This window comes from Gorilla gorilla, chromosome X (assembly GCF_029281585.2).
Source record: "Gorilla gorilla gorilla isolate KB3781 chromosome X, NHGRI_mGorGor1-v2.1_pri, whole genome shotgun sequence".
NCBI lineage: Eukaryota > Metazoa > Chordata > Mammalia > Primates > Hominidae > Gorilla > Gorilla gorilla.
The window spans coordinates 126,735,665-126,763,546 of NC_073247.2; the positions used below are offsets into that span (position 1 = coordinate 126,735,665).

At 38.4% G+C, this 27,882-nt stretch overlaps 1 protein-coding gene across 9 annotated transcripts in view; it reads right to left on the reverse strand.

Annotated features, from left to right (window-relative positions):
• Positions 1–17,844: 17,844 nt before the first annotated feature.
• The window catches only part of IL13RA2 (interleukin 13 receptor subunit alpha 2), a 54,951-nt gene continuing 44,913 nt past the window's right edge, over positions 17,845–27,882 (reverse strand). For 8 of the 9 annotated variants that reach the window (XM_063703231.1, XM_063703229.1, XM_063703230.1 and 5 more), the window contains 6 exons: positions 27,634–27,754; positions 24,502–24,686; positions 23,382–23,527; positions 21,793–21,937; positions 19,058–19,176; positions 17,845–17,969 (listed from right to left, as the gene is read on the reverse strand). In XM_063703231.1, the coding sequence (XP_063559301.1) occupies positions 17,943–17,969; positions 19,058–19,176; positions 21,793–21,937; positions 23,382–23,527; positions 24,502–24,686; positions 27,634–27,754 (743 nt within the window). In that variant the 3' untranslated portion in view covers positions 17,845–17,942. Of the gene's footprint in view, positions 17,970–19,057; positions 19,177–19,868; positions 19,943–21,792; positions 21,938–23,381; positions 23,528–24,501; positions 24,687–27,633; positions 27,755–27,882 lie in introns of those variants that run through there. The other variant, XM_063703232.1, reaches the window with a different exon arrangement.

Here is a 27,882-nt window from a genome sequence, read left to right on the forward strand (position 1 = left end):
ATCTCACGAATGCCAAACAACATACCTCACACTTGTTGACCACAATAAGACTTAATGGTCAACACCAGAATCTTGTAAATAAGTTACTCCTTTCATGAGTGTTTTCCTTAAACTTGCCAACCCGCAACCTCCACAGCAAAGCCTACTAGATTACACCCAAGGACCTTAATAAAGGCCCAGTCCCACAGGTTCTCTCTCACTCTCTTTCACTCCTCACTCGTTAGTTGCACTCGCTGCTGCCTCAGGACTTCCTGTCAGCTTCCTGTAGGTACCCCTCATCTTTCTGGGATGTGTGAAGAATAAATTTCTTCAGTGCCGTGCATTTTGGTTGCACTTCCTTATTCTCTCTCAATTGACAAACCCCCTGAACCCAACACCCTCCTTCGCCACCATCAGGGCTCTCCTAAGGAGTGACACTCTCAAGAGAGACACCTCAAGACCAAATTAGAAAAGAAATTTTAAAAGTATGGTGGAAAGAAAGTACTTAAGGTTTTAGTATAAATTTTTTTTTTAGAAAAACACAAACTCAACAAATGAGATCCTGTATTTTTAAGGGAGGTCCACTTTGCCTGGACATTTGTGTCCTCTTTCCTTCCTGAATATTTGCAATTCAGTGGTAATCAAGTAGCAAAGTGGCTCAGGCACCATTCCCTATCTAGTGTTCTGGGGAAAAGGACATCATTATACATCTTCTGAGAGAAATAAAATGAAACAATACTTATTGGGCTCTTACATTGTGATTAGTAAAGTACTAAATACTATGATTATTTAATACTCAAGAACACTCTATGAAGTAAGTGGTATTATTCCCCCATTTGCAATCGTAGTCTCCAGGATAATAATAAATCCTAATTTTGTTCCTTGGTTTGGATAAAACGCCACCAAACCCACACCAGCCACAAAATCCTAACTATGACCAAATGTCTCAAACTAGAAGAAAGAGAAAAAAAAAAGCTTTTCAAGGGTATATACAGTGTTTCAAAACGTCTTGAAATCTGAAGTCTTTATAAAGGGATTTTCCTCATTTGCCAAAGGTTTTGCTTTGTCATAGACACCTTGTCACAGCTGTTGTATTGTCAAAAATAAATAAAAGAACTTCCTAGCTATTAACGTTGCCTCCCTTCATCTTTATCTATTTACATCCATGGAAAATAGAGAGGCTGAGTGATGGAAGCCCCTCTGCCAGGAGTGCACATCTGTTAGCAAAACTATGTCTGTATCTCAGCCAGATTTCTCATTCTTCATCGCTTTTCTCTCCAACTAACTACCGCACAAGACAAGAAGTCACAGGAACTCTGACCCTAGGCTTTGCCTGGTCAGGGACTTACAGTTCACCACTTCTCTTTTTAAACCAGCATCAAGAAAGGAGCCTAGAGATGATTGCTTTCACCCTCTCACTCAGACCATGTTCTCAGCACCAATCCATTCCAACGTATGCCCAGAAGCACCCCTTTCACACAGCTCTTAGGAGAAGTAGAAGCATCAGGTTTTAAGTATGAAGGAGAGGGGAGTTAGATTTTGGAGTGGATGAATTTGGGGTACCTGTGAGGCAAGTTTGGACTCAGGTTACAGCTCTGAGTCAAAGACACAGAAATGAGAGGTGGTACCCAAAGCCAACAGAATGGATGAGGCTATAAATGAAGAAAGGGAAGCATAAATGAAGAGAAAGGGAGAGGAGGGAAGGGGTAGTGTTCATAACAGACCTCTGGGGTCTGGCTACTTAGCAACAGCAGGGGTAAGGGAAGATTTGTTAGGCAAGTAAGCAGAGAACAGACTGCCCATCTATTTATTTAGCTCTCTGTCTGCAAGCTGTTGGCTTGTCAGTACTTGAGGAGGTAGGCATATGAACTCTATCATCAATGGTATATTTTGTATTGTTTCATATATTGACTGTTGTCTCACTTCTGTACACCTTTTTTAATGCTTGGGGAATCTGAAGGACAGCTTGTTTTTCATTCAGTCTCATATTGAATCACAGATTTTTGGTTAAGCAGGCAGTAAACAAATCTAAGCCTTCATGTGCCCAGGACATACAAATGCCTCCCCTTAATGCCTATATTCTCAGGGTTAACATAACCTCATTCAGTCCTCAGGGTTAACATAACCTCATTTGAACAGGGCTTGCGAGCCATTCATATGTCTCATACTGTTTTGTTCCTGGAATAGACTCTTGAGAGATGTAACTAACTGTGGTCTAAAAGAGTAGTTCAAATAAATTTGAAAATGCTGAATTCTATAATCTGAGAGTCACACAACATATTAGTATAATAATGGCTCTGACAAGTCTGCAGTTAAAAAATAAAAAAATAAAATATAATAAATGAATAAAAATAAATATGAAAATATAAAAATAAAAAATTTAACTTCACTTAACTCAGAATTTCCCAAGTTGTTCGATCCCAGAACCCTTTCTCCGTGGAATACTTATGTCTGGAGGAACAAAGTTCTACAGAGTACATGTAGGTATCTTATTAATCCAAAGACCCCTTTCTAACATGGACTATAAAATCCATCTTACAACTGGGGAAACTAGTCTGCACTTAAAACTGTTCTCATTTTTGTGGAAATTGCTACATGGTACATCCAGTTAAATAATATGGTCAGTGGTATATAATGGCCAGAGAACTGAGGAGGGATGGAGGAAAGTTTCTGTTATGGAAGAGAGCAAACGTCACTGGCCCATATTGGAGTACAGCCTTTGCCTTTGGCCTCATTAACACTATGCTCTCCCCAAATAGCCAAAGCAATCATAAGCAAAATGAAAAAATCTGGAGGCATCATATTGCTGGATTTCAAGTTATACTACAAGGTTATAATTACCAAAGCAGTATGGAACTGGTATAAAAGTAGTCACATAGACCAACGGAACAGAATAGAGAACCCAGAAGTAAAGACAAATATGTACAACCGAATGACCCTTGAAAAAAGCATACAAAAACATAAATTGGAGAAAAGACACCATATTTAATAAATGGTGCTGGGAAAATTGGCCAGTCACATGTAGAAGAATAAAACTGGATCCCTATCTCCCAACATATACAGAAATCAACTCAAGATGGATCAAAGACTTAAATCTAAGACCTGAAACCATAAAAATTCTGGAAGAAAGTCTAGCAAAAACTCTTCTGGGCATTGTCCTAGACAAAGAATTCATGACTAAGACTCCAAAAGACCCCAAAAGCAAAGGCAACAGAAACAAAAATAAATAAACGGGACCTCGTAAAATTAAAAAGATTCTGCACAACAAAAGAAATAATTTTGAGTAAAGAGACAAACCACAGAATGTGAGAAAATATTTGCAAACTATGCATTCAACAAAAGACCAGTATCTGAATCTATGAGGAACGCAAACAAATCAGCAAGAAAAAAAAACAAATAATCCCATCAAAAAGTGGGCAAAGGACATGAATGGACATTTATCAAAAGAAGACAGACAATCAACCAACAAACATTTGAAAAAATGTTCAACGTCACTAATCATCAGGGAAATGCAAATTAAAACCACAATGAGATACCACCTTACTCCTGCAAGAATGGGCATAATTAAAACGTCAAAAAACAATAGATGTTGGCATGGATGTGGTGAAAAGGGAAGACTTTTTCACTGCTGGTAGGAATGTAAATTAGTACAACCTCTATGGAACACAGTATGGAGATTCCTTAAAGAACTAAAAGTAGATCTACCATTCCATGCAGCAATCCCACTACTGGGTATCTGCTTAAAGAAAACGAAGTCATTATATGAAAAAGACACATGGATACATATGTTTATTGCAGCCCAATTCACAATTGCAAAGGTACAGAACCAACCTAAGTGCCCATCAAACACCATGGACTACTACTCGGCTATAAAAAAGGAATGAAGTTATGTCTTTTGCAGCAACTTGGATAGAGCTAGAAGCCATTATTCTAAGTGAAGTAACTGAGGAATGGAAAACGAAATACCATTTTTCTCACTTATAAGTGAGAGCTAAGCTATGAGGACACAAAGGCATACAGTGTGATATAATGGACTTTGGAGACTCAAAGCGGGGAGGGTGAGAGGAGGGTGTGTGGTAAGAAACTACATATTGGGTACAATGTACACTACTCAGGTGATGGGTGCTCTAAAACCTCAGAATTCCACCACTATATAATTCATGCATGTAACCGAAAACCACTTGTACCGCAAAAGTTATTGAAATAATAAAATATTTTTTAAAAATTCCTTTCCTCGGAGGATTTGGGTGAAGGGAGAGCCTCAGGAAGAATAGCTAATGCATGCTGGGCTTAATACCTAGGTGTTGGGTAGATCCATGCAGCAAACCATCATAGCACACGTTCACCTATGCAACAAACCTGCACATCCTGCACAGGTACCCTGGAACTTGAAATAAAAGCTGAAGAAATAAAAAACCACTATATGTTCTCAACAGCTGAATGAACTAACTTCGGACAGAGTAATACATACATCAGCAGCATGAAATTTTTCAGTGACCTCCCCTGTTCTTTCAACATGGACTTATTATTACATAGTGGAGCACTTTTGATTCTGGAAAATCACTTTTCAAACTAATGGTACTTGCTACAGAAAATACCTTACAAATACCTTTTAATTTAGCACTTGAGAAAGTACAAATGTGTACTTCAGCTATCTTTCTTAGCTGGTGCTATGATCTGGTGATTAGGGCATGAGGGCCTAAACACAAATGAGATTAGTGCCTTTATAAAAGAGGCCCATGGGAGACTGTTTTCCCTTTCCATCCAGTGAGGACACAGCAAGAAGTCTCCATCTATGAACCGGGAAAATGGTCCTCACCAGACACTGAATCTTGTTGACACCTTCATCTTGGACTTCCCAGCTTCCAGAACTGTAAGAAATAAATTTTGTTGTTTATAAGCCACCCAGTCCATGGGATTTTGTTCAGTATCCCGGATGAACTAAAATAGCTGGTATCATATTGTAAGCAATATTTTGCCTTAAACACCTTTTTTGCTTCATTAGTTTCAAATTCTAATTATCCACAGCGAACGTGAGTTGCAGACCAAGTTTCTTCAAAATCAGCAGCTCAGGCAATTGTTCAACGTAAGATATTTTGTTAAAACCGCAAGAATTTTATCTGTACCTTAAATGATCAAATAGCATAGCCTAATTTTCTGACCAGTGGAGGAAATCAATGAAAAGCATTTCATTCATGCTTATACATCTTCCTTTATATATAAAAGGTTTTAACTCTTTCTGGACACTATGGGAACATTTACTGAGCCCTTACTTGTTTGCTGTAGGATAGTATAGTGAATACAGCTCTAAAGTAAAGGACTGGCTTCTAGTCCCCTCTAATACTAACTTACTGGGTAATTCTCCCAGTCACATAATTTTGCTGTTTTCCAACTTCCTCCTCAATTGCTATGTTATATATAAGTTTCCCAGAACAGTTTAAATCCTACAGCTCACTCTTCCAACTACTTTACTTAACTGTAAGAATGAGTGCTCATGGAGATGACCAAAGCCTGGAATATTCTTGGGTATTCTACAAAAGACTGTAGCTCTCTTTATGATGAGAAAAAAAGGTTTAAATTTTCTGCTTCTCAAAGTATAATCTTTTTGGATTTGACTCTGCTAATTTACCCTTTTTGGGAATGTTCTGCATACAATCTACACAGTAAGAAGCACCAAGAACGTCCACCTGTTTAGCAGGAGACAACTTCCAACTAACCATCCCTCAATAAATATACAAAAAACTATATGAAACTCAAAAATAAACCTCATACTTCATGCAAAATTTCACTCGAAATGTGTCATAGGTTTAAATTTTAATGTAAAACTATAAACTTTGAGAAGGTAAAATAGGAGAAAATCTTCTCCTCCAAGAGCTTGGCCGGGAGTTCTCAAACATGACACCATAAACATAATCTACAAAAGGAAAAATTGATAGATTAGACCTCATCAAAATTAAAATGTTCTGCTTTATGAAAAGCCCTGTGAAGAAGAGGAAAAGACACCCTACATGCTGGGAGAAAATATTTGCAAACCATTTTTCAGATATGAAAAAGGTTCATGTCTGAAACCTTGAAAAAGTTTCAAGACATGAAAAAGGCATGATGTCTGGAGTAAAAAACTATCAACAGTCAACCATAAGAAAACAACCAAATTAAAATATAGGCCAGAAATGAAAGACATTTAACCAAATAAGATCTAAAGATGTCCAATAAGGACACGAAAAGATGTTCAACATCACTAGACAATAGGGGAATGCAAATAGAAACCACAATGACATGTCACAACACACCTATTTGAATGGCTAAAATAAAAAATAGTGATAACACCAAATTCTGGAGAGGATACAAAGAAACTGCATAACCCATACATTGCTGGTAGGAATGAAAAATGATATAAGAATTCTGGAAAATAATCTGGCAGTTCATTATAAAGCGACATATGCAATTACCATATGATCTGGCGATTGCACTCTTGGACATTAATCCCAGAGAAATGAAAACTACATTGAAAAACCTATATATGGATATTTATAGCAGCTTTATTCATAATAACCAAAAACTAGAATCAGTCCAGATGCTCTTTAGTGGGAAAATGGATAAAACAACTGTAGCACATCTATACTATGGCATTTATCAGCAATAAAAAAGAACAAGCTATTGACACACACAACTTAGTTGGACCTCTGGTTAATTATGCTGAATGCAAAAAGCCAACATTAAAAGTTACATAGTATGTGAATTCATTTACATGACATTCTCAAAATGATAAAATTATAAAGAGAGGAATAAATCAGTGGTTTGCCAGGGGATAAGGATTCAGCTGGGAAAAGGAGAGGGGAGGTGTGGCTATAAATAGCTAGCACAATGGATCCATGTGGTGATAGAACAGTTTTATATGTTGATATATTGATTGTGGTCTATGCATGTGATAAAACTGCATACAATTACACACACATGAGTGCATGCAATGTAGATGCTCCTCGTTTTATGATGGGGTTACCTCCTCATACACCCATCCTAAGTTGAAAATATCATAAGTCAAAACTGCATCTAACCCACCGACCATAACATCTTAACCTAGCCTACCTTAAACATGCTCAAGACACTTACATTAGCCAACAGTTGGGCAAAATTATCTGGCAACACAGTACCCTGTAGATTATTAGTTGTTTATCCTTCTGATAGCATGGCTGGGATAACTGGGAGCTGCAGCTCTCTGCTGCTGCCCAGCATCATGAGAGAATGTAATACTGCACATTGCTAACCCAGGAGAAGATCAAAATTCAAAATTCAGTGTATGGTTTATACTGAAGTCATATCACTTTCATACCATCATAAAGTCAAAAAATCATAACTTCAACTGTAGTAAGTTGGGGATTACCTGTACCGGTGAAATCTAAATAAGTTATGTAGACTGTACCAATGTTGGGTTTTTTGTTTTATTGTTATATTATGGTTATGCAGGATGTTGTCATTAGAGGAAACTGGATGAAGAATGCTCAGGACCTCTTTTGCATTATTTTGGAAATTTTTGTGAATCTTTACTTAAAAAATAGTTGCATTTTGTATTAGGGCTGTCTAGAGAGACAGAACTATATATATATATATATATACATATATATATAACAATATAGAACTATATGTATATGTATATAGAACTATATAGAGAGACAGAAATATATATATATCATAGAAATACATATATATCATAGAAATATATATATATATCATATAAATATATATAGGAGTTTACTAAGGAGTATGAAACTCCCACAATAGGCCGTCTGCAAGCTGAGGATCAAGGAAAAGAGTCCATGTCCCAAACTGGAAGAACTTGAAGTCTGATGTTCAAGGGCAGGAGGTATCCGGCATGGGAGAAAGATGTAGGCTGGGAAGTTAAGCCAGTCTAGCCTTTCATGTCTTTCTGCCTGCTTATATCCTGGCCACACTGACAGCTGATTAGATGGTGCCCACCCAAATTAAGGGTGGGTCTGCCTTTGCCAGTTCATGGACTCAAATATTAATTTCCTTTGGCAACATGCTCACAGACACACCCAGGATCAATGCTTTGCATCCTTCAATTCAATCAAGTTGGCACTCAATTCAATCAGGTTGACCATCAAGTTGAACCCATACACATCCCCTGAGATCATACATAATTTTCAAATAAAGACAACAATAAGGTCATAATTATGCCTAACATAATACAACTATCCTTCATACAACCGGAAATGCATCAATCTCCACCCAAATGCCATTACACAAAGTTAACAATACTTAAATGCTGATATGAAGTCAAAAAATCGTATTTCACATGATAAAGGAAAAAAGAAATAAAATGAAGATTTTTTTTAGTACAACTGTATACATGCACAAAAATGTTTTTAACAACAGAAGGGGGAAATACTCATGATAATTACATTCCTCGTTCCTGAAAATGGTCATGTGGTCATAGATGGTATTGATGACTACCTTCTTCTACTACCCATTCGTATTCCCTTTGCCTTCAGCAAGCACCTCTGCAGGTTGTGGTTTATTTCCTGGTGGAGTGATGCAAATCTTCATTCCTGAATGGTCTGGGCCATTTGTAGTCCTGCCTGGTTTGGGCTGTTGTAGTTTCCCATTGACTTTAATCACAGGGCATGGTAATACTTAGAAATGCCCTAATGGATCTCCTGTATTCCGTGCATACTCTTCCTTACCTCCGTTATAGAGTAGTAGACTGATTTCATCTTGCTACTCCAGGTCAATCACCCAAGCCAACACTGTAACTCCCTTCTTAGCCTATTGACTTAAATGTAGGAGGATCCCAAAGTGTCAAGGTGGCAATCTTAACTTTCAGTTTAATGGAATCATTGTTGCATCTCCTTGTGGCGCATTCCTCCCTCTGGAACTAAGACCTCTAGGCTAGCAGAACGTAACGTCGTGGGAACAGGAAGGAAAGATTTTGCTAGTGGATCACTAAGGGTGATGGTGGGTGGTGCCACTTCTACTTCCACCCCTTGATTCCTGGACCCGTGAATCCTGGCTATGAGAGAAACAGTACCATATATTGGATGCTGATTCATAGCATACATAGCCTTCTGAAGAACTTCACCCTAAGTGTGCAAAGTATTGTAATCTAGTTCGTGTTGTAAGTGTTATTTCAAAAGGCCATTCCACCATTCTATCGATCCAGCATAAGCCCAGGGGCCTACTGGACCCAATGTAAGTCAGACATGAGCTAAAACTCCATTAATTACCTGACCTCCATAAGCCTGTACTTTACCTGGAGGACCACAGTGATGTTTTGGGTCCCCTGGAATCAATGTCAGCTCAGAGCCTGTATCCAGTAGTCCCTGAAATGTCTAATCATTTCCCTTTCCTAATGCACAGTTACCTGGGTAAAAGGTCAGAGGTCTCCTCAGAGAAAGATGGGAGAAAGATTAATAGCATAAATTGTCGGTAGTGTAGTGGGATCCTTCCTTCCCAAATGCCTTCATTCAAGAGATTCTGGGTCTGTAAACTGACTGAACTCTGTTGATTGAGGGGCCATGATTGTCTGTTTTTATAATTCAAATTACTCTTTTGTCCATTCAACCTGGAAATTTTCTGCTTATATAAATTAAGTAGGAATGCAGTAGGCTGCCTCTCAATTTCACTTCTAGGAACACTGTGTTAAATTAGTGAATGCCAGAGCTCTACACGAGCCTGACTATTCTGATTCCTGCTTTGCCTTTGCTGTCCATTAAGGTAGCTACACCAACCTTGCCGTTGACAGTTGAGTGCCACCACTTGACCCCTGTCACATCAGGATCCAATTATTCCCATTGTATTTAAATTTTGTAGTTGAGTGACTGTGATTCCTACTATTAGATCTCACATACAGAGAAGAGCAATTACAGGGCTCTTCAGTGATGTACTTGCTGCCCTCACAAACCTATTTTACGAGACATTGGTGAAGGGTGTATCTTCTGGATCTTCCCAGCTGGGATGAGTAGGTCTAAAGTAACTAATCCACTCCACCATCCCGATCTTCATAAGCCTTTGGATCCCTTCCTCTACATTAAATGAAGGTAGATCAGGCATTTCCAGTTCGCTCACAATGGGCCATCTTTTAACCCCTATTTCAGCTAACCAAGCAAATAAACTATTAGTACCTTTTTTAACCCCCCGAGCTGCAACATTAAATGCAGAATCCTTACTTAGTAAGCCCAAATCAATAAATTCAGCCTGATCCAACTCTGTGTTCCTTCCACTATTATTCCACACCCTTAATATTCATTCCCATGCCTGTTCTTCAGATTTCTGCTTACATAAATTAGAAAACTCAAGCAGTTATTTTTGAGTGTAATGCACCGCCTCATGGGTCACACTCTGAATCTCACCTCTAGGGGCCTGCTGGGACTTTAGTCTAGTTATAGGTCTAGAAGCAAACAGGGGTGTTTAGTCTAGTTATAGGTCTAGAAGCAAACAGGGGCAAGATAAAGTTGATGCAGGCAAGAATCAACTTTATCTTGCCTGGCAACTGCCTCAGGGGAAGCCATCACTATTTCCTCAGGCAGCTCAGGGATTATCTCCTCAGACAAAGGTGGAAAGGCTGATGGCAGCATGGGTTGGAGAGTGGATGTTGCAACTACTGGAGATGGGGAAGCTGTTTCTTCTGGCAAAAAAAGTTTCATCAGAGTTTACAAGCTCAGTGTCCTCAGCTTCATCAGGGTCCTCCCACACATCCCCATTCCAAGTTGCAGGTTCCCATTCTTTTCCAATCAATCCCCTCACTTTAACAGTAGACACCTGGCAAGGCTGTGCATGCACCTTTCATTGTAGGTCAGCCACTCGCATGATAAGAGTTTATGTCTGATTTTCCACAATTGCAGCTCTTTCTCTACAGGAGATAAGACTCCACTCAGAGCAATCTTAGAATATTTGAGGCTCAGTATCTGCTTCTGAAGCCAGGAGTTATAATCCCTTACTTAATCATTTTCTTTCATCACTTTGTCCACTGAACTTAGGAGCAACCAACCAGCTTCGTTATGTTCCTTGGTTCTCCACGTATGGTCAAAGGTATTATGTATAGAGTCATTAAACTTGCCTCTCACAAGCAGTGAATCAGGTATGTCAGATGCACTTATTTTGCATAACTCTCTAAACTGTTCATGCTAAAGACTCTCAGTGTTCCCCATACTATTAGAAGTAGAGCCCTTAGCATTATGGGGTCTAATCATGTCAAGCAGCCCACTCCAGAAATCCCAAAACCAATGAAAGAACTCCATTCTTAATATTCTCTTCCTCTAGAACCAGTTCTGGTACCAAAATCTGTATCAGTCAGAGTCTCTAGAGGGACAGAACTAATAGGATAGATATACATATGTAAAGAGGAGTTTGTTAAGAAGTATTAAACTCAAACAATCTTACAAAGTCCCACAGTAGGCCATCTGCAAGCTGAGGAGCAAGGGGAAGACAGTCCGAGTCCTGAAGCTGAAGAACTTGAAGTCTGATGTTTGAGGGCAGGAAGCATCCAGTATGGGAAAAAGATTTAGGCTGGGAGGCTAAGCCAGTCTAGCTTTTTCACGTTTACCTGCTTGCTTATATCCTGGCCATGCTGGCAGCTGATTAGATGGTGCCCACCCAGATTAAGAGTAGGTCTGCCTTTCCCAGCTCACTGATTCAAATGTTAATCTCCTTTGGCAACATGATCACAGACACACTCATGGTCAACACGTTGCCTCCTTCAATCCAATCAAGTTGACACTCAGCATTAACCATCACCCACTTAGAACATTAAAACATTTCATCATGGAATACAAAGCCCTCCAATACCTGATTCCTACCTTTAAATCACGTGACAGTATTCTCTGCCATGAATAACACTCCAACAACATTGATGTATTTTTAGTTCTAAAGTACCAACATTTTCCCACAATAGTTACCTCATATTTGCTTTGCTCTCAGATTAGTACCTTTTTCCTGCTACTCCTTCCATGTCTCACTTCTTTTTATTTTTCAAGTTTCCTCTGAGAGATTTTTCCTAGGCACTTTTAAAAAATACTGCTAGTTTTGTTGTATTTTTTTTTCAAGATGACTGACTAGGGGCATTGGATGCCAGTTTTTCTCAGAAAGAAGATCAAAGGTACTGGTGAATTGGCAAGTTCAGAATATAAAGCTGAGGGAAGAGTGTTACAAGCTGTTGAAAGCCTATGGGAAGAAGTTGGGATGCCGAAAAGGAAAGCAACAACAGTCTGGCAGAGATCAACCCCCAAAGAACTTGAAGACACGTGGAAAGGGTAGGTGGGGCTGCTTCTCTGCTCCCCTCACCCCTATGACAGTCTGATGACCACCAAACTGTTGGAGAGCCCCTGTGCCCTTGTGACCATGGGCAACACTGTCAGTGGCAATTTGGAAACTTCCTGCAGACAGAGAACTGGGTGGACAGCTCATGCAAGCACGCCCATACTTCCCTCAGACCTGTACTGAGATGGAAGGTATCATACTGGCTGTGCACTCATGGTGGGCCACTGCTCTGCCCTGGGATTCTCTGCCCTTGAATCACCACACCACCAGATCCCCTACAAATATGCCCCACAATCCAGTCTGACTCTGGCAAGCACAGGGGACCAACACTTCCCTGAGGAGTTGCAGGTCCCCCTGGAGATCTAATTTTAGGTAGGGGCCACCCATAAGGGAGAGTAGCACAGCCCACCAAAGTCCCCCTTGGGACAAAGGAAACACAGGTGTGGCACCAGTCTCAAGAGGAGAGGAATTTACCCAACTTACAAGTATTTGAGGATAAAAACCCATGGCTGGGCTCGGCTTTAAAAAAGTCTTATTTGAGATTCCTTTGATGGAACAAAGTTCCATCAAAGTCAATTTTAAAAAGCCTATATGAAGGCTGGGCATGGTGGCTCATGTCTATAATCCCAGCACTTTGGGAGGTCAAGGTGGGCAGATCACCTGAGGTCAGGAGTTAGAGACCAGGCTGGCCAACATGGTGAAACCATGACTCTACTAAAAACACAAAATTAACAGGGCATGTTGGCACATGACTGTAATCCCAGCTACTTGGGAGGCTGAAGCAGGAGAATTGCTTGAACCTGAAAGGCAGAGGTTGCAGTGAGCTGAGACTGTGCCATTTCACTCCAGCCTGGGTAAAAAGAGCAAAATTCTGCCTCAAAAAAAATTTTTTTGAAGCCTATATGAAAAACAATTATTCTTGCTGCACTTTATACAAATAATCAGGCCAAGCATAATAAAGCAAATCAGTCTTATCACGATTTGTCTTTAGTAAAATTCAGTGACTGGAGAGAGAAAAAAATTATGTTTCAAAAACTATGGTACACCTGGTATTAGACTCTATCCTTATCAGTTGTTTTTAAGATTTTTTTTCTGCAACTTTGACTACTTATTCTTGTGAACCAATCAGTGATCTCTGCAGCTCAGAAGAAACAAGAGGGATGGATAATGTAAAAATCCAGATCAGTATTCTAATCCTGGACATGTATTATAATCAGATAGCAATCCCATATCAGCTTGGTTCCAACAACTGCCCAATTCATGGAAAGCCTTTTTACTTGGGCCAATTTTACTTATTTTGCTTTATTGTTGTGAAATATATTGCTGTTGTACTCTTTGTGTTGGAATGCAGGATAAGCTTACTCAATGTTTTCTTACATTGAACACTTATCTTTGAACACTTTCTTACATTGAACACTGATATCTTTCAGATATCACCTTTTGTCGGAACTCAGATTTATGAATGGCCCTCACCATACTGACTCTTTCTGACTGAGCTCCTCTCTACCCCAAATACAAGAGATCCTAATAGTTAAGCAGAAATATCATTGCCCCTACTCAGCCTGAAGAAGTTGCAGACGAGGGATCTTCATCCCTCTACAACCCTCAGGATTGAGGTTTCCCTTGTAAAAGGGAGGGGGAAATATGTCAGAGGTATTTTAACCAGAGTGACTCCATCTTGAATAGGGACTGGGCAAAATAGGGCTGAGACCTACTGGGCTGCATTCCAAGGAGGTTAGGCATTCTTAGTCACAGGATGAGATAGGAGGCCAGCACAAGATACAGGTCACAAAGACCTTGCGGATAAAACAGGTTGCAATAAAGAAGCTGACCAAAACCTGCCAAAACCAAGATGGCAACGAAAGTAACCTCTGGTTATCCTCACTGCTCATTGTACACTGATTATAATGTGTTAGCATGCTCAGAGACATTCCCACCAGCAGTTTTTTCCTCTATTCTAATGTCACAATCTCCAAAGTGATTAGAAACCTGCATTCAAGAACACCTGTTAGAATTGTATAGCTGGCGATAAAACCACCTTCTAAAGAGGCCCAAAACAAAACAACAATTGTCCATGGATGACAAACAGTTTTAGTTAGGACAGCCACTATTAAAGCCACAATTGACAGGGAAATTTTGGTTACTTCTGTGGCATACAACAATTTTACGTAACAATTATAGCCACTGATAGCATACACTAAGTCATATGGGCTTTATACCAAATAAACCAAATAATGTTATTTTTGGACTTTAGGGGACCTAATGTCTAAAAGATTAATTAGGTCAGAAAAAGACATAATTTATTACTTAATTTTGGAAAGTTTGCCAGATATCAAATCCCAGGTTACCAGCGTAAGTCACCCATTTAGCCAAAATAACTAAAAAATTTTAAAAAGGCAAAAACCTTTACTCATTAATTGAGGGAAGCCTTAGCTTTCCAAACAATTTGTCTCTTTTCTTTCCTTTCTTTTTCCTGTGCTGCTTTTTGTAGCCATGTACTGAACATATGAGCCAAAACACTATCTCCTGCAGGGCGTGGAGATAATGGTGTGGAGGTCTCAGGAAGCTTACCTTGTGCATTTGCACTATGCCCTCCTGGAAGCAGGTTATTTGGTGGTGCATTTCAGGCTTCATTCCAGTACGTGGCTCTTAAGAGTAAGAGCCAGCTTTTCCTCAGGTAGGCTAATTAATGGAAACACCTGCCCTGATGGGGGTGGGGCAGGTGGTGGTGGTAGGGAAATTATGTCAGGGTGTGCTGAGGTCTCAGTTTTAGGGGCAGGAAGGTGGGAGTGCACCAGCTCTTCATCCTGAGCAGGCGGGAAAGTGATCTTCCTATCATGCCACTGTTCCAGGGCTCATGATCTTCAGTTTGAATAGACTTTGTCTTTGGCTTCTGGCCTAAGGATATGAGGCACAGATAGACCCCTCTGGCAGCTACTGTTACCAGTGGTGAACCCATATGGGTCTGCAGCAACCTCAATTCTTGCCTCCTCAGAAGAAAGAATTTGACTGAAGGGCATAAGGCTGAAGAAGAGACTGAGGCAAGTTTTAGAGCAGGAATGAACATTTATTAAAAAGCTTTAGAGCAGGAATGAAAGGAAAGTAAAGCACACTTGGAAGAGGGCCAAGCAGCCAACTTGGAGGTCAAGTGCCCTGTTTGGCCTTGGACTTAGGATTTTCTGTGCTGGCTTACTTCTGGTGTCTTGCATCCTTTTCTGGTGGAATACCCCTGGACGTGATATACCAGTTAAATTCTGCCATTTTGCTCTTAATGTGCATGTGTAAGCCCACGCGCCCAACTCCTGAAGATCTTATCAAAAGGGGCTGATCACCAGCTTCATGTGTTTCCTATCTATAGCGAGACTGCCTTTCCCCGGTGCTAGCTATGACCAATTATTATTTTAGAGGGACAGTTAACAACTGCCTGACCATCAGCTGATGGTCACCTGACTTTTCTGGCGGGGTGAAGGGGGAGCCCTCTCTTGCCTTCTCATGCCTGACTAGCTACCTACTGTAACACTATCACCAAAATGAGCTTGGGGCAGAGCTTCCTCCTCCAGTCTGACAACTCTTGTGGTTTGTTTGCCTTCCATTGCCAAGCCACTGCCATTCTGTGTAGGGAGGGTGAGTTGGGCCCCATCCTTCATGCAAGCCCAAGTTGTTTGGGCTCATTTTCAGTGGGGATGGGGCTACCATGTGAAATACAAAAAGCACTTTCTTCAAGTGCATATGCACTGGTGCCCAGTTCAGAGAACCTCTGTTGTGTCCAAAACAGTGGACTGGGGGAGTGAGAGTTGACCCCTCTCTCCAAATCCATTCCTGGCTGCTTTGTGCAGGGCCCAACTATATCCAGATTTGGTGCTACTTGATTCCATTTTGTTGGGGCAATTCTGATTGGGGCTTCTAGGTTTATGGTAGAGAGTCCAGAATTCCTTTAATTAGTAGGGCTTGTTGTGCATGCACTAAACAAGGGAATTGGAAGAGTAGGTTGCCAAGATGCATGCAGCCTCCCAGGATGAGGTTGCCTACCATATCTCTACCTCACCTTGACCTCTCCACATCACATTCCTCCGTCCTTCCCTACACCCTTCAACTCACTAAGAACAACTTTAGCAAGATCTAGTTTGACAGCAATTGCCAATCACATTGCATCTTAATTTACACTATCACAGGAGTTTTAATGTTTAACAAGGACAAGTCTACTTAGGGAAATGGCAGTACATCCTACCATTGATTACAAGTGATAGTAAAGGATGGTATTGTGGTTTACACTTCAGTTTTAGCTTTTTTCATCTTTTAGAGATGATCAGTGGCAATGATGAGCACAGCTGTGGCTACCCTTCCCAGGAGCTTACCTCCTCTGCATTACATTATTTTAGCATTTTTTATTCTAAAATACTGCTATAAATCAGTGTTTTTCAAATTGAAAGTGCAAATGAATCATCTGGGAATGTTCTTAAAATGCAAATTGCTAACTGAGTAGGTCGGGGTTGGAGCAGTTCTAATAAGCTCCCAGGTGATGGCCACTCTACTATAAATAGTATTGAATAGAAACTAGTCCAAACGGGAGCTTGGCTCTTGATTGTAATCTACAATCCTGATTGGAGTCCATTATTCCCTAAGTTTTAAAGGAATTATCGACACCTAGGTTGTGACATACCCTGAAGGTTGATTGTCCTTTTAGAAAGCTTCTTACTAATTTCAGAGGTTTGTGCCTTTTGGTCCGTGAACCAAAAACACACACCATCAGAAAGTATAGGGAAACTCTCAAGTTTTACTGTGTAGTTTGTGACTTCCAATTTTTTCAAATATGATTCCTAATCATCTTACTACTCTTAGCTTTTTAAGCACTGCATTCTTCACACATTTTTCTTCATGAAATGCAAAGAATATACTTAGGACTATGAATGTATTTAAAATTCTTGCTTCCTAATACTTTTCACAGGTTACTTTTAAAGCAAAACGATTTTTTTTTTTGAGACAGAGTTTCACTCTTGTTGCCTAAGCTGGAATGCAATGGCATGATCTCGGCTCATTGCAACCTCCGCCTCCCAGGTTCAAGCGATTCTCCTGCCTCAGCCTTCCATGTAGCTGGGATTACAGGTACACGCCACCATGCCTGGCTAATTTTTTGTATTTTTAGTAGAAATGGGGTTTCACCATGTTAGCCAGGCTGGTCTCGATCTCCTGACCTCAGGTGATCCACCTGCCTTGGCCTCCCAAAGTGCTGGGATTACAGGCATGAGCCACCGCGCCCAGCCTAAAGCCAAACAGTTTTATTCATACTGTATACTTTCATCCCAAGTGCAGTTTAAAACAAACAACAACAAAAACTAGAATCTCATTTTCCAAGATCTGACAATATCTCTGTGGCTTAGAGCAATCTGTGAAGTCACATTGTTTTATTAATACATCATAAATATAAAACCTGACTCATACCTTGATTGGAGAACTACGTGCAGCACTCTCACTATGAATTTATGAGAAAAGAAACTGTTAATAGAATCCAGAAAATGTACTACTAGCTGAGGCTTTGAGTACTCAAAAGCCTATTTAAATACAACAATATTTAAAAACAAGACGTATTCAACATTCGCAAGAAAAATTCAGTTTATTGAGACTCATATTGAACATTTGGCCATGACTGGAAACTGTTGAGTCAATACCATGTCTCTTGATATGGAAAGTCTTCATGTATCACGGAACAATTCTGGAATCTAGAAAGAACTCTGTTATTAACAAATCATCTCTAATAACACAAACTATTTCACTGAAGATTAACAACTCAGAGAATAAGCACAAGAGCATTCAGCAAACAAAGTGAAGCATTCTATACACATTCACTTTTCTCTCTATCTTGAAAAGATATGGCATTGAGATATCTTTTCTCAGCTGGGCACAGTTGCTGGCACCTGTAATCCCAGCACTTTGGGAGGCCAAAGTGGGAGGAATTGCTTGAGCCCAGGAGTTTGAGACCAGCCTGGGCAACATAGCGGGACTCCGTCTCTATAAAAAATCTAAACATTAGCCATTGTGTCTGGCTAATGTTTAAATTTTTTATAGAGATGGAGTCCCGCTATGTTGGTGCCTGCCTGTAGTCCCAGCTACCCAGGAGGCTGAGGCAGGAGGATTGCTTGAGCCCTAGATACCAAGGCTGCAGTGAACCATGATTGCACCACTCCTATCCAGCCTGAGTGACAGAATGAGACCCTGTCCCAAAAAGATATTTTTCTCCAGGTTACAACTCCTCCTTAAAGCCCCCCAACCCAGAGTGGTCCTACTGTTTTCTGAAATTCTATATCATTATCTGCACGACTCAAATGGCAATCATCTAAAATCATCTCAAACGTTATATTTTTTTGTATGGATCCTGTCTCCCTTAACTTGAGTGTGTGCTCCAAAGGCAGGCACCATGCTTTATCATTTGCATGTGTTCTTGTGCCTGTGGCACACTGGTAATATGTGTTTCAGTCTATGATCATTTTAATTCACTCTTCTGTTTCTCCCAATCCTGCTTTTCTCTTGTAACTCTTTCCGTATACCATTCTCTAATCTAGGGCCAAATAGTATTTCATGTTTAAAGTTTGACTTCGACAAAAGTAAATCCACCTCAAAATGAAGTCTTGTAAGCTTAATTTTTAAAAATTGCTGTATTTTCTGAAGATAACGTCATAATCATACGGAATCAATTGTACACCCACAGCGAACAAGCAAAATTATAAAATGTATCTCCATCAGTTCTAAGTGCAGAACATTTTAAAAATCTCCTATCTCAGGCTAAACATCATAATGTTACACATCTTACCATTTTTGGGTAGGTGTTCGGCTTACGCCAAAGCAGACCGGTTACAAATATAACTAATATTAAGATGAAACCAAATGGTACCCAGAAAAGTAGCAAAGTTTTCTTCGATAGGTCTTCACCTAGGATTAAAAATCACACGGAAAGGGGAAGTGTTAGACATTTGCCACTATTTTTGAAACTGAATTATTTTATAAATACTTCAGAACTGAGCTGAGCTTGGAAACCCCTGTCATATTTGCCAGTGCATAAATACCACAATTGTGTTTGAGTATAGTGTTCCTTTCATTTGTGCAATTTTTATATAGAAAAGTACTTTACTGAACTGTGACATGTCTTATTTTCACTTAGAAAAATAACTTCCCCAAACACAATTCTTATTTCCTCATATGAGTTTGTTTATATTTGACCTTGTGAATTCTCCATTTAAAAATGACAAAATATTAGCCAAGTGATTAAACAAACATGTCCTGTGTGTCTGTCTCTTAACTCTCAGTAAGTCAAATGTGTACTTAGATCATAGGATACTGTACCAAGCAAGAGGTATCCTTCAATAAAAATTCCTGTGTGAGTAATGGAAATCATCTTTTAAGGTTACCTTTTTAAAGTTGTCTCATATTTTAAAGACCAAAGGGAGGGATAAGGTTTTTCTTTTCTTTTTGATTTTGCTTTGTTAGTTTAGGGATGGAGTTTTAATGGTTCTTCTGCATAGCAAGAAATGAGCAATCACTAGGCAAACTTAAAAAGCAGACGAAGTTTGGTCTCCCTAAACTAGTACCTCTCGCTTGTTTTGGAGTAATATAAAAGATCTTGAATCTTAGCCACACATCTACAAAGCTCCCTTGATCCCACCTTTTTCTTTGTCCTGTTTCCTCACGATCTTGTTTCCTATTAGAAAATTATCAGTCAAATTCACGTGTTCAGAGAAGATTTACAAGAATATAATCCAGAGAAATTACTGATGTAAGTTATCTGTCATGCAAAATTAACAGTGGGAAGGCAGGAAGCTCCTTTGCTGAAGTTCTACTGGCTTTCTCCATACAGAGTCAATCCTGAAGAGGACATACTTTTATTTCCAAAAATATTATTGTCCTATTTTTCTATAACTTGAAACATCCAATAAGAAATGTCCTAAAGAACTGAGACCACATGCAACTCAAGAAATTCCTTGTTTCTAATTTCAAAGTCATTAAGATTCTATGAAGAGGGCCGGGCACCGTGGCTCATGCCTGTAATCTCAACACTTTGTGAGACCGAGGTGGGCGGATCACTTGAGGCCAGGAGTTCAAGACCAGCCTAGCCGACATGGTGAAACTCTGTCTTTACTAAAAACACAGAAATTAGCCAGGCGTGGTGGTGCATGCCCGTAATCCCAGCTACTCAGGAGGCTGAGGCATGAGAATCACTTGAACCCAGCAGGCAGAGGTGACAGAGAGCCATCATCATGCCACTGCACTCCAGCCTGGGTGATAGAGCAAGACTCTGTACCGAAAAAAGGAAAAGATTTCCCTCAAAGCAAGAGAAATCTTAGGCATCACTATCACTGATAAGATTGCATGTAAAATACAGAAAAGAATATATTTTTTGAGGATATGGCTAAAAACTCACCATAACCACTTTATACAATGCATTGACTAATGACAAGATATAGTTCAGGACATAACTTTAGAGTTTCCTGATTTTTTAAAACAGTAACAAAAATGAAAAATATAAAACTAGTAAGTCTTCTTTCTGATTCCATATAGCTCTTGGTTGAGTTTTCCACTGTCTTGCTATTTTTTCTCCATAATCCTTAGTGATTATATAATCTATTAGGCTTCTCATTTATTGCCTATCTCTACCCAATTGGAAATAAAATATAAGTTCACTGAGGGTAGAGATTTCTTTACTGCCATATCTGTAATGCTTGAAAAGAGTCTGATACATAGTAGGTGCTTAATAAATATTTGATGAATGAAAGGGATCAATGATACCACTATATTCGTAGGGAGATAATAGAGATTCCATTATAGTAGAACAACATGAAAGGAGATGAATGATTGATAGATATGGCAGTATCTGTCTGTATCAGCATCAGTATATTTATTTAGAGCTGCATCTATATCTATGTACCTGAAAGAGCAATGCTGAGTTGATTTCCTTCAATTTTGAACATTTATTAGTAATTTCTACTCTTAAAGCTAATACATTGTGAAGCACAATCACATTTTACCTCATTCTTTAGGCTTTTTAGTTTATATTGCTTTGTAATTTAAATGACTTTATCACAAATCACTTTAAATCAGGGTTAGAAGTGAATGGAATGACTATGTATTTTACTATTCATGACTTTTTAATTAGAAAAATATTCCTTTGGAATAGTATTAGACACCCAGAAACAAATGTATGCTGATCTATACTTGCTTTAAGATTTCTGTTCTCTTGAATACTGAAAGCATATGAAAATATTGATTAAAATACGTTCCTGCCAATCCCTCAAAAGAATGAGCATATTATCTATATTGACAGAAAAACAAGAATTTTGATAATAGAAGTATAACAATATTCCTAGTCCTAACTGAATGAATATTAGACTTTTAATAAATCTTTATTCAATTGAAGTGCTTGCTAACTTATTCTCTCTGTTCATAGACTACATGGGAAAGTCCTTCACTTTTGTAATTACAAAATACACCAAAAGAAAATTAATTTTGCTAGCAAAGAGCTCATTATTTAGTTACTGTCCTTTTAGCTCATACCTTTCCAGCATTGTTTATCACTCCACTCACTCCAAATTCCGTCATCTGAGCAATAAATATTCACTTTGCTTCTTACTACAAAGCATAATTGTCGGGTTTCATTTGTTGTTTTCAAGGTGTACGTTTCATTTTCAACTGTAGCAGTCTGAAAGCCAAGGACAAAATCAGATGCCATTATTTGATCTAGTTGCAACTAGACAGATTCCATATCTGTCCCTTTCAAAGTGGGTTTTATTACATAAAATCTATGCAGTCTATGTATCAAAAGACTGGAAATGCATAATCCCAGCAGTAATTAGCTCTCTGTATAGTGGGGGTTTTAAAATCATTGTTTCTTCCCTTCTTTATCTATATTTTATTTCTACAGTGATAATGGATCACTTACAGTGAAGGACAGCATGTGTGAGAGAGCAAAATTCCTAGGTAGCCTTGGTGTTTATAACACCCAGTATGTGGACTAGTGTCAAATTTCCCAGATTCTATGAACTGGAAGATGCTACACACACTCAGTTACCAAAAGACAGAGCCAGCATGTGAATGTTATTACTACGGAAACTATAGAGTTCACATATTAATATATAGCTTTTTCTTTTTTCCTTATTCTTATTTCCTTATTCTGATTGTTAATAAGAATAAGGAAAACCTACATAACAATGCTCAGGGCTTGGAATAAGAATAAGGAAACAAAACCTGTATAACAGTGCTCATGGCTTGGTATGAAACTATTGCTACAGTTATGAGACTATCTCAAGGCTGGGTGATCTCAGAGTAAAATCACTGAAGCAATGATTTCAATTTTGCATTTCAAAGAGCTGAAGAATTTTTCTCATTCAATATAATAGCTTTTCCTTTGGCATAACTTATCTTAGGAATCAACATAATGTAGTGTAGACTTAAGTGGACTGGGAACCAGATCTGATATCTAGTTCTAGCTGCATAATTTGATTGTAAGTGAATTTACATACCTGGGATCTATACGTCAATTCAACAACCAGTTTTCTTATCTGTATATGAAAGGAATGAATTAGAACTACTGACTCACTAACTTCTCTCTACCACTCTCTAAACTGGAAACTAATAAGGAAAAATAATATATAACAATGTGTGATTAAAGGCATCACCACATTGTTGGTGCTGGTGGCAGTAATTAGTCTTGCAACCATTGCCTAATTCCCCAGGCAGCCCTTCTTGCCTGGTACAAGCAATTCTCTTGTAAGCCTGCCATACTGTAATTTTGACCTGATGGTTGTTCCTCAATAAGTGGTCTTTGTGGGTTTTTTTTTTTTAATTTTGTTTTGTTTTTACTTGAGGCCTCTCCACAATCCATCTTAAGCCTTCACCAACTTTAATTTATTGACACAAAATTGAAAACAAGTGATTAGATAATCTCTAAGGTCCTATGTAACTTTAAAATTGGTATCATTCATTATACTTTTGTCCATTAGCTTATTTGGCTTTCTGGAAATTGAACTAAGATATATGTCATGTTCTGTCCCTCACGTGGATGCAACTGATTTTGGTTCTCACATTTGCTATTTTATTTAAAAGGCTGTAGATATGATTTTCCCAAATAAATGCAATATTCATACCACCAAGGTAGTATCATCTTCTCTGATCTCAATTTCATAATTAAAACACCTTGCTGGAATAGGTCCCAAAGGTATGCTCCATTTCAGCTTAATTTCACATGAACTCTCCCGAGTAAAAGTAAGATAGCCTGGCGGCAAAGGTTTAACTGAAAAGCAAAAGGGAACCATTTCAACACGGAGATTGCTGAAGTTTAGCAGTAGCCTTTATCCAAAGCTAGGGACATCTGGTAACAGAAACCTCCAGGGATAAACCAAGTGGCTCAGTAATATTCCCTATGATATGTATTAAAATCAAAGTTGCTTGCCAACCAAGATGAGTTTATTAACAAACTTGGTTATTTTGGAAACTCATTTTTGACAAGTCACCCACTGACAAATATATAAGTCCAAGAGAAAAGTTCGAAGGCCCAAATCATTACAACCATTTTCCATTTTGTAGCATTAGAAATAACAACCACAATCAATAATACTACTACTTTTACAAATAGATAACCCTATTTAGTGCTTATGCTATTTCAGACACTGTAAGTACCAAGGATGTTACATAATAATCTCATTCATGCCTCACAATAAACCTATCAGGTGGTCCTCTATTATCCTCATGTTACTACTAAGGAAATTGAAACAGAGTAACTTGCCCAAAGTCACACGACTAGAAAAATGGTAGATCTAAGATTTAAACCCAGGTCTGGCAGACTCTAGAACCCATCACTCTTAACCATTAGAACTGAAAATATAGACTCAATAAATATCCAGCCATTTGTCTATTGAGGCCTAGGAAGAAGTGTCTTCATAATTAATCCATCACTAACACTAGACAAAAGTACTGTATAGCAGACAAACTGAAGATGGAAAATAAAATTGTGAGTTTAAATGAAAATGATACTTTAACCTTTATTCAATTTCTTATCTTTCATCCTTATATATTTAATAAGAGCCACCTCATACACTCTGCTGACTCTCATTTTTCTGTCTTTGCATTTCCATAGGTCTCTGCCTCTCTCTCTGTCTATGTCTCTCTCTCCTTCCTTCCCTTTTTCTCTCTCTCACCCTCTCAAGTGGTTGTAAATGGCATAAACTAGAAACAATGAATTTGAAGTTGTTTGTTGGTTTACATCACCTATATTTTGAAGCTGAAAAGTGAAATAACTGGATCTGATAGGCTTGTTCTCTGATGATCCATTAACACAAATATAGAAATCTTTATAGTCTGATGCCTCCAAATAGGGAAATCTGCATCCTATATTTTGTCCATCAGCCTTGATGTAATCAACACACTGTAATGCATGATCCAAGCCCTCATACCTGTAAAATGAGCGTTGTGAGAATTGTGTTTAAATAACAATCTCTTCCAGTATCAAGGCGCTTCATTTTCAATTATATTAGGATACCGTGTCAGTTTAAAAATCATTTAATAATGTACAATATTTATTAAGCACCTACTATATGTCAGGCACTATGATAAGCACTAGGGAAAAAACAGTAGGGAAAGCAGACATAGTCCCCAATTTCATGGAGCTTACAATTTGTTGGGAGTCCTCGCAAAATCTCAAAGACAAGGATTCTTACTTGTGTACTTAGGTTATATTGATTCATCAACAAGGTTTGTGAATCAAAGAATAAGATTCCTAGTAAGAAAACCTGTGATTTGTACAAATAATCCTGCATGATATTGCCTTTTAAGATATTTTACTGGGGAAGTTATTTTAAAAGAAAGCAAATTTTAAAGCAGACTTAGAAAATATTATGTTTAATAAAATGAATGAAAATCTGGAGTATACAATACACATCAAGAGATAAACCTCAGAAAAGCCAACTGTAGGAGGGCAAAAGGAAAAAGAAGGAGTTGTTTGGCAAGTAAATATTTAATTTTCTCATCTATTAAATGAGAAATGTTACCATATCATTTTAAGTTAACCTTACTCGAGTAACAAAGCTAAAAGGAACTAGGAGTGATTCCCTACTAAATTCAAAAGCAACAAATGCTTGCTATTTTCCTAAAGAATAGCTTGCAATGCAAACCATGACATTATCTGTAAAAGCAGTCAAATCCCTGTTGAAAAGAGGCCAATGTAGCAGCTGATAAGGTGCCAGTACACATATCTGGACTCTACTAAATTAACCTTATGCCAACTATTTACTTTAGGGAGAGTTTGCAAAATTGTTGTCTCTTGGTTAGTTCACTTGATTAGAGTTTGGGAGACTTCAGTTCCAGGCTTAACTCCATACAGACTTACTTGATGCCAGCAGGGAAGGCTTTATTTTCCAATCTCTAAAATGTTAATGTTTATTCCTCCCTATTTCACTAAGATGAGGATCAAATTATATCAAATATGAACCACAATGTACAAGAGGGCAGAGACTTTCTCTTATTCATGCTTTTGTCCTTTTTATCTAGAACACTGCCTGGCATTTAAAAGATGCTTAATATTTGTTGAATTAATGAACAAATAATATAGATCTTTGAAATTTACCTATCCAATTCCAGATGAGGAAACAAAAATTCTAAAAGAAAAAATTACTTGCCCAAGGCCGCCACGTTAAATGATGCTAGAGCAGGGATTAGAACCCAGATCTCAGGATTGTTAATAGTTTATAGCTTATCATTTATCTATTATTATTTTCTAAAGAAAGATGCCATGATAACTTGGAACTAGAACTCACCAATAGTAATGCTTAGTCCTCTCTTGATTTGTCCATTATTTAGTAAATGCATATGTTTGGATAATTACCTATCAGTTTATCAGTGCTATCACTTGTTTCAGCTATGTAATAAATATTTAGTGGTAATCTACTACGGGTGTAGTACTTTGGAGGTAGGCAAGAGAAATATAATAAACAATTCATGCCTACCAATCCCTTAAAAATTTAACAGGAGACAAAGCACACATATATGAGAAAAAATTTAAATGCCATCTGGACAATAAATAATTACAGGCTATAAAAAAAAACAGTTCAAGGCCAGGCGCAGTGGCTCACACCTGTAATCTCAGCACTCTCGGAGGCTGAGGTGGGCAGATCACTTGAGGTAAGGAGCTTGAGACCAGCCTGGGCAACATTGTGAAACCCCATCTCTACTAAAAATGCAAAAGTTAGTCAGGTGTGGTGGCACACACCCATAATCCCAGCTGCTCGGGAGGCTGAGGCATGAGAATCGCTTGAACCCAGGAGGTGGAGGCTGCAGTGAGCCGAGATGGCACCACTGCACACCAGCCTGTGTGACAGAGGGAGACTCTTGTCTCAAAAAAACAAACAAACAAACAAACAAAAACAAAGTAATAGCTCAAGAAAAACAAAACAGAAGCTGACATGATCAGTTAAAGGTTAATGAAACTGGGGAGCAGATGAGCCTTGAAAAAGATGGATAAAAATTGGTGAAAGAAAGATAGAGCCAGAGGGCATTCCAGAAGGTAATGCAAACAAAGGTATAAAAGGCAATAACACGGGTGAGAAAAAAATGTAGAGATGGATCTAAATTGAGTGGAGCATTCACATTGGTAATAGTAGACAGTATGGAAGCCTAGATTTTATCCTGGGGCAATGAGTAGACACAGGAGGTTTTTGAACAAGAGAGTGGTATATGAAAATGGCAATATAGGAAGATAAAGCTGGCTACAGTGTGCAGAACGAATAAAAAGGGGAGAGATTGGAAGGGGAGAGATTGGGAGCAGAGCGACCGTCATTTGGGAAGCAATGGCAATCATCCAGGTGTGGAATGAGGGAAGCCTAAAGTAGAGCTCTTACAGTACAGATGGTAGGTACTTAACAGATGTGCAACCTTGCAAAGGAGCATCAGAACATGGTGATCAATGTTACCCTAAAACAATTAAGAAATTAAGAAGATACATGAGTCACAATGGCCAAGTTTAAAAGCTTCAGTGACAGTTAACAAAGGAGGGAGTCAGAAAAAAATTCAGTTTAATAGATAACTGATTTTTTAAAAAAACAAGAATATAAAATATGTCAAAATTGTTTAAGTTCTAACTTCATCTATCTAAAGGATACAAAATTAACCCAGTACAGAAACAATTATTGCATTCCTTATATCACCCATAGAATACCTTCCAGTATCTACATCCTAAAACCACTTACACCCATTGAAAACCTCAAATAATTGTAAACAATTATCATCATAAATACAACTCTGACAAGTATAATGAATTTAACTTAGTGAAAATATAGTTTACTCATACTATCGATTAACTTGAGTAGACATTTTTTAATATGGAATTCTAATTATAAAAATACTTACCAGTAAAACAAGTTGTAATTGGTATCAAGAAGTACAACTATGCCAGGTTTCCAAGAACAGAGTAAATATTGCCAATTGTAATATATGCAATCCATATCCTGAACTTTAGTTTCTGGAATTCCTAAGGAACAAATCAATTGTGAATGTTTGAAAGGCTTGGTGATGAATCATTTGTGAAATCATTTCTCAATTCTACTTCATTTCCTATGACCTTTCCATTTTATTTTGCAATCAACATAACAGGATTAT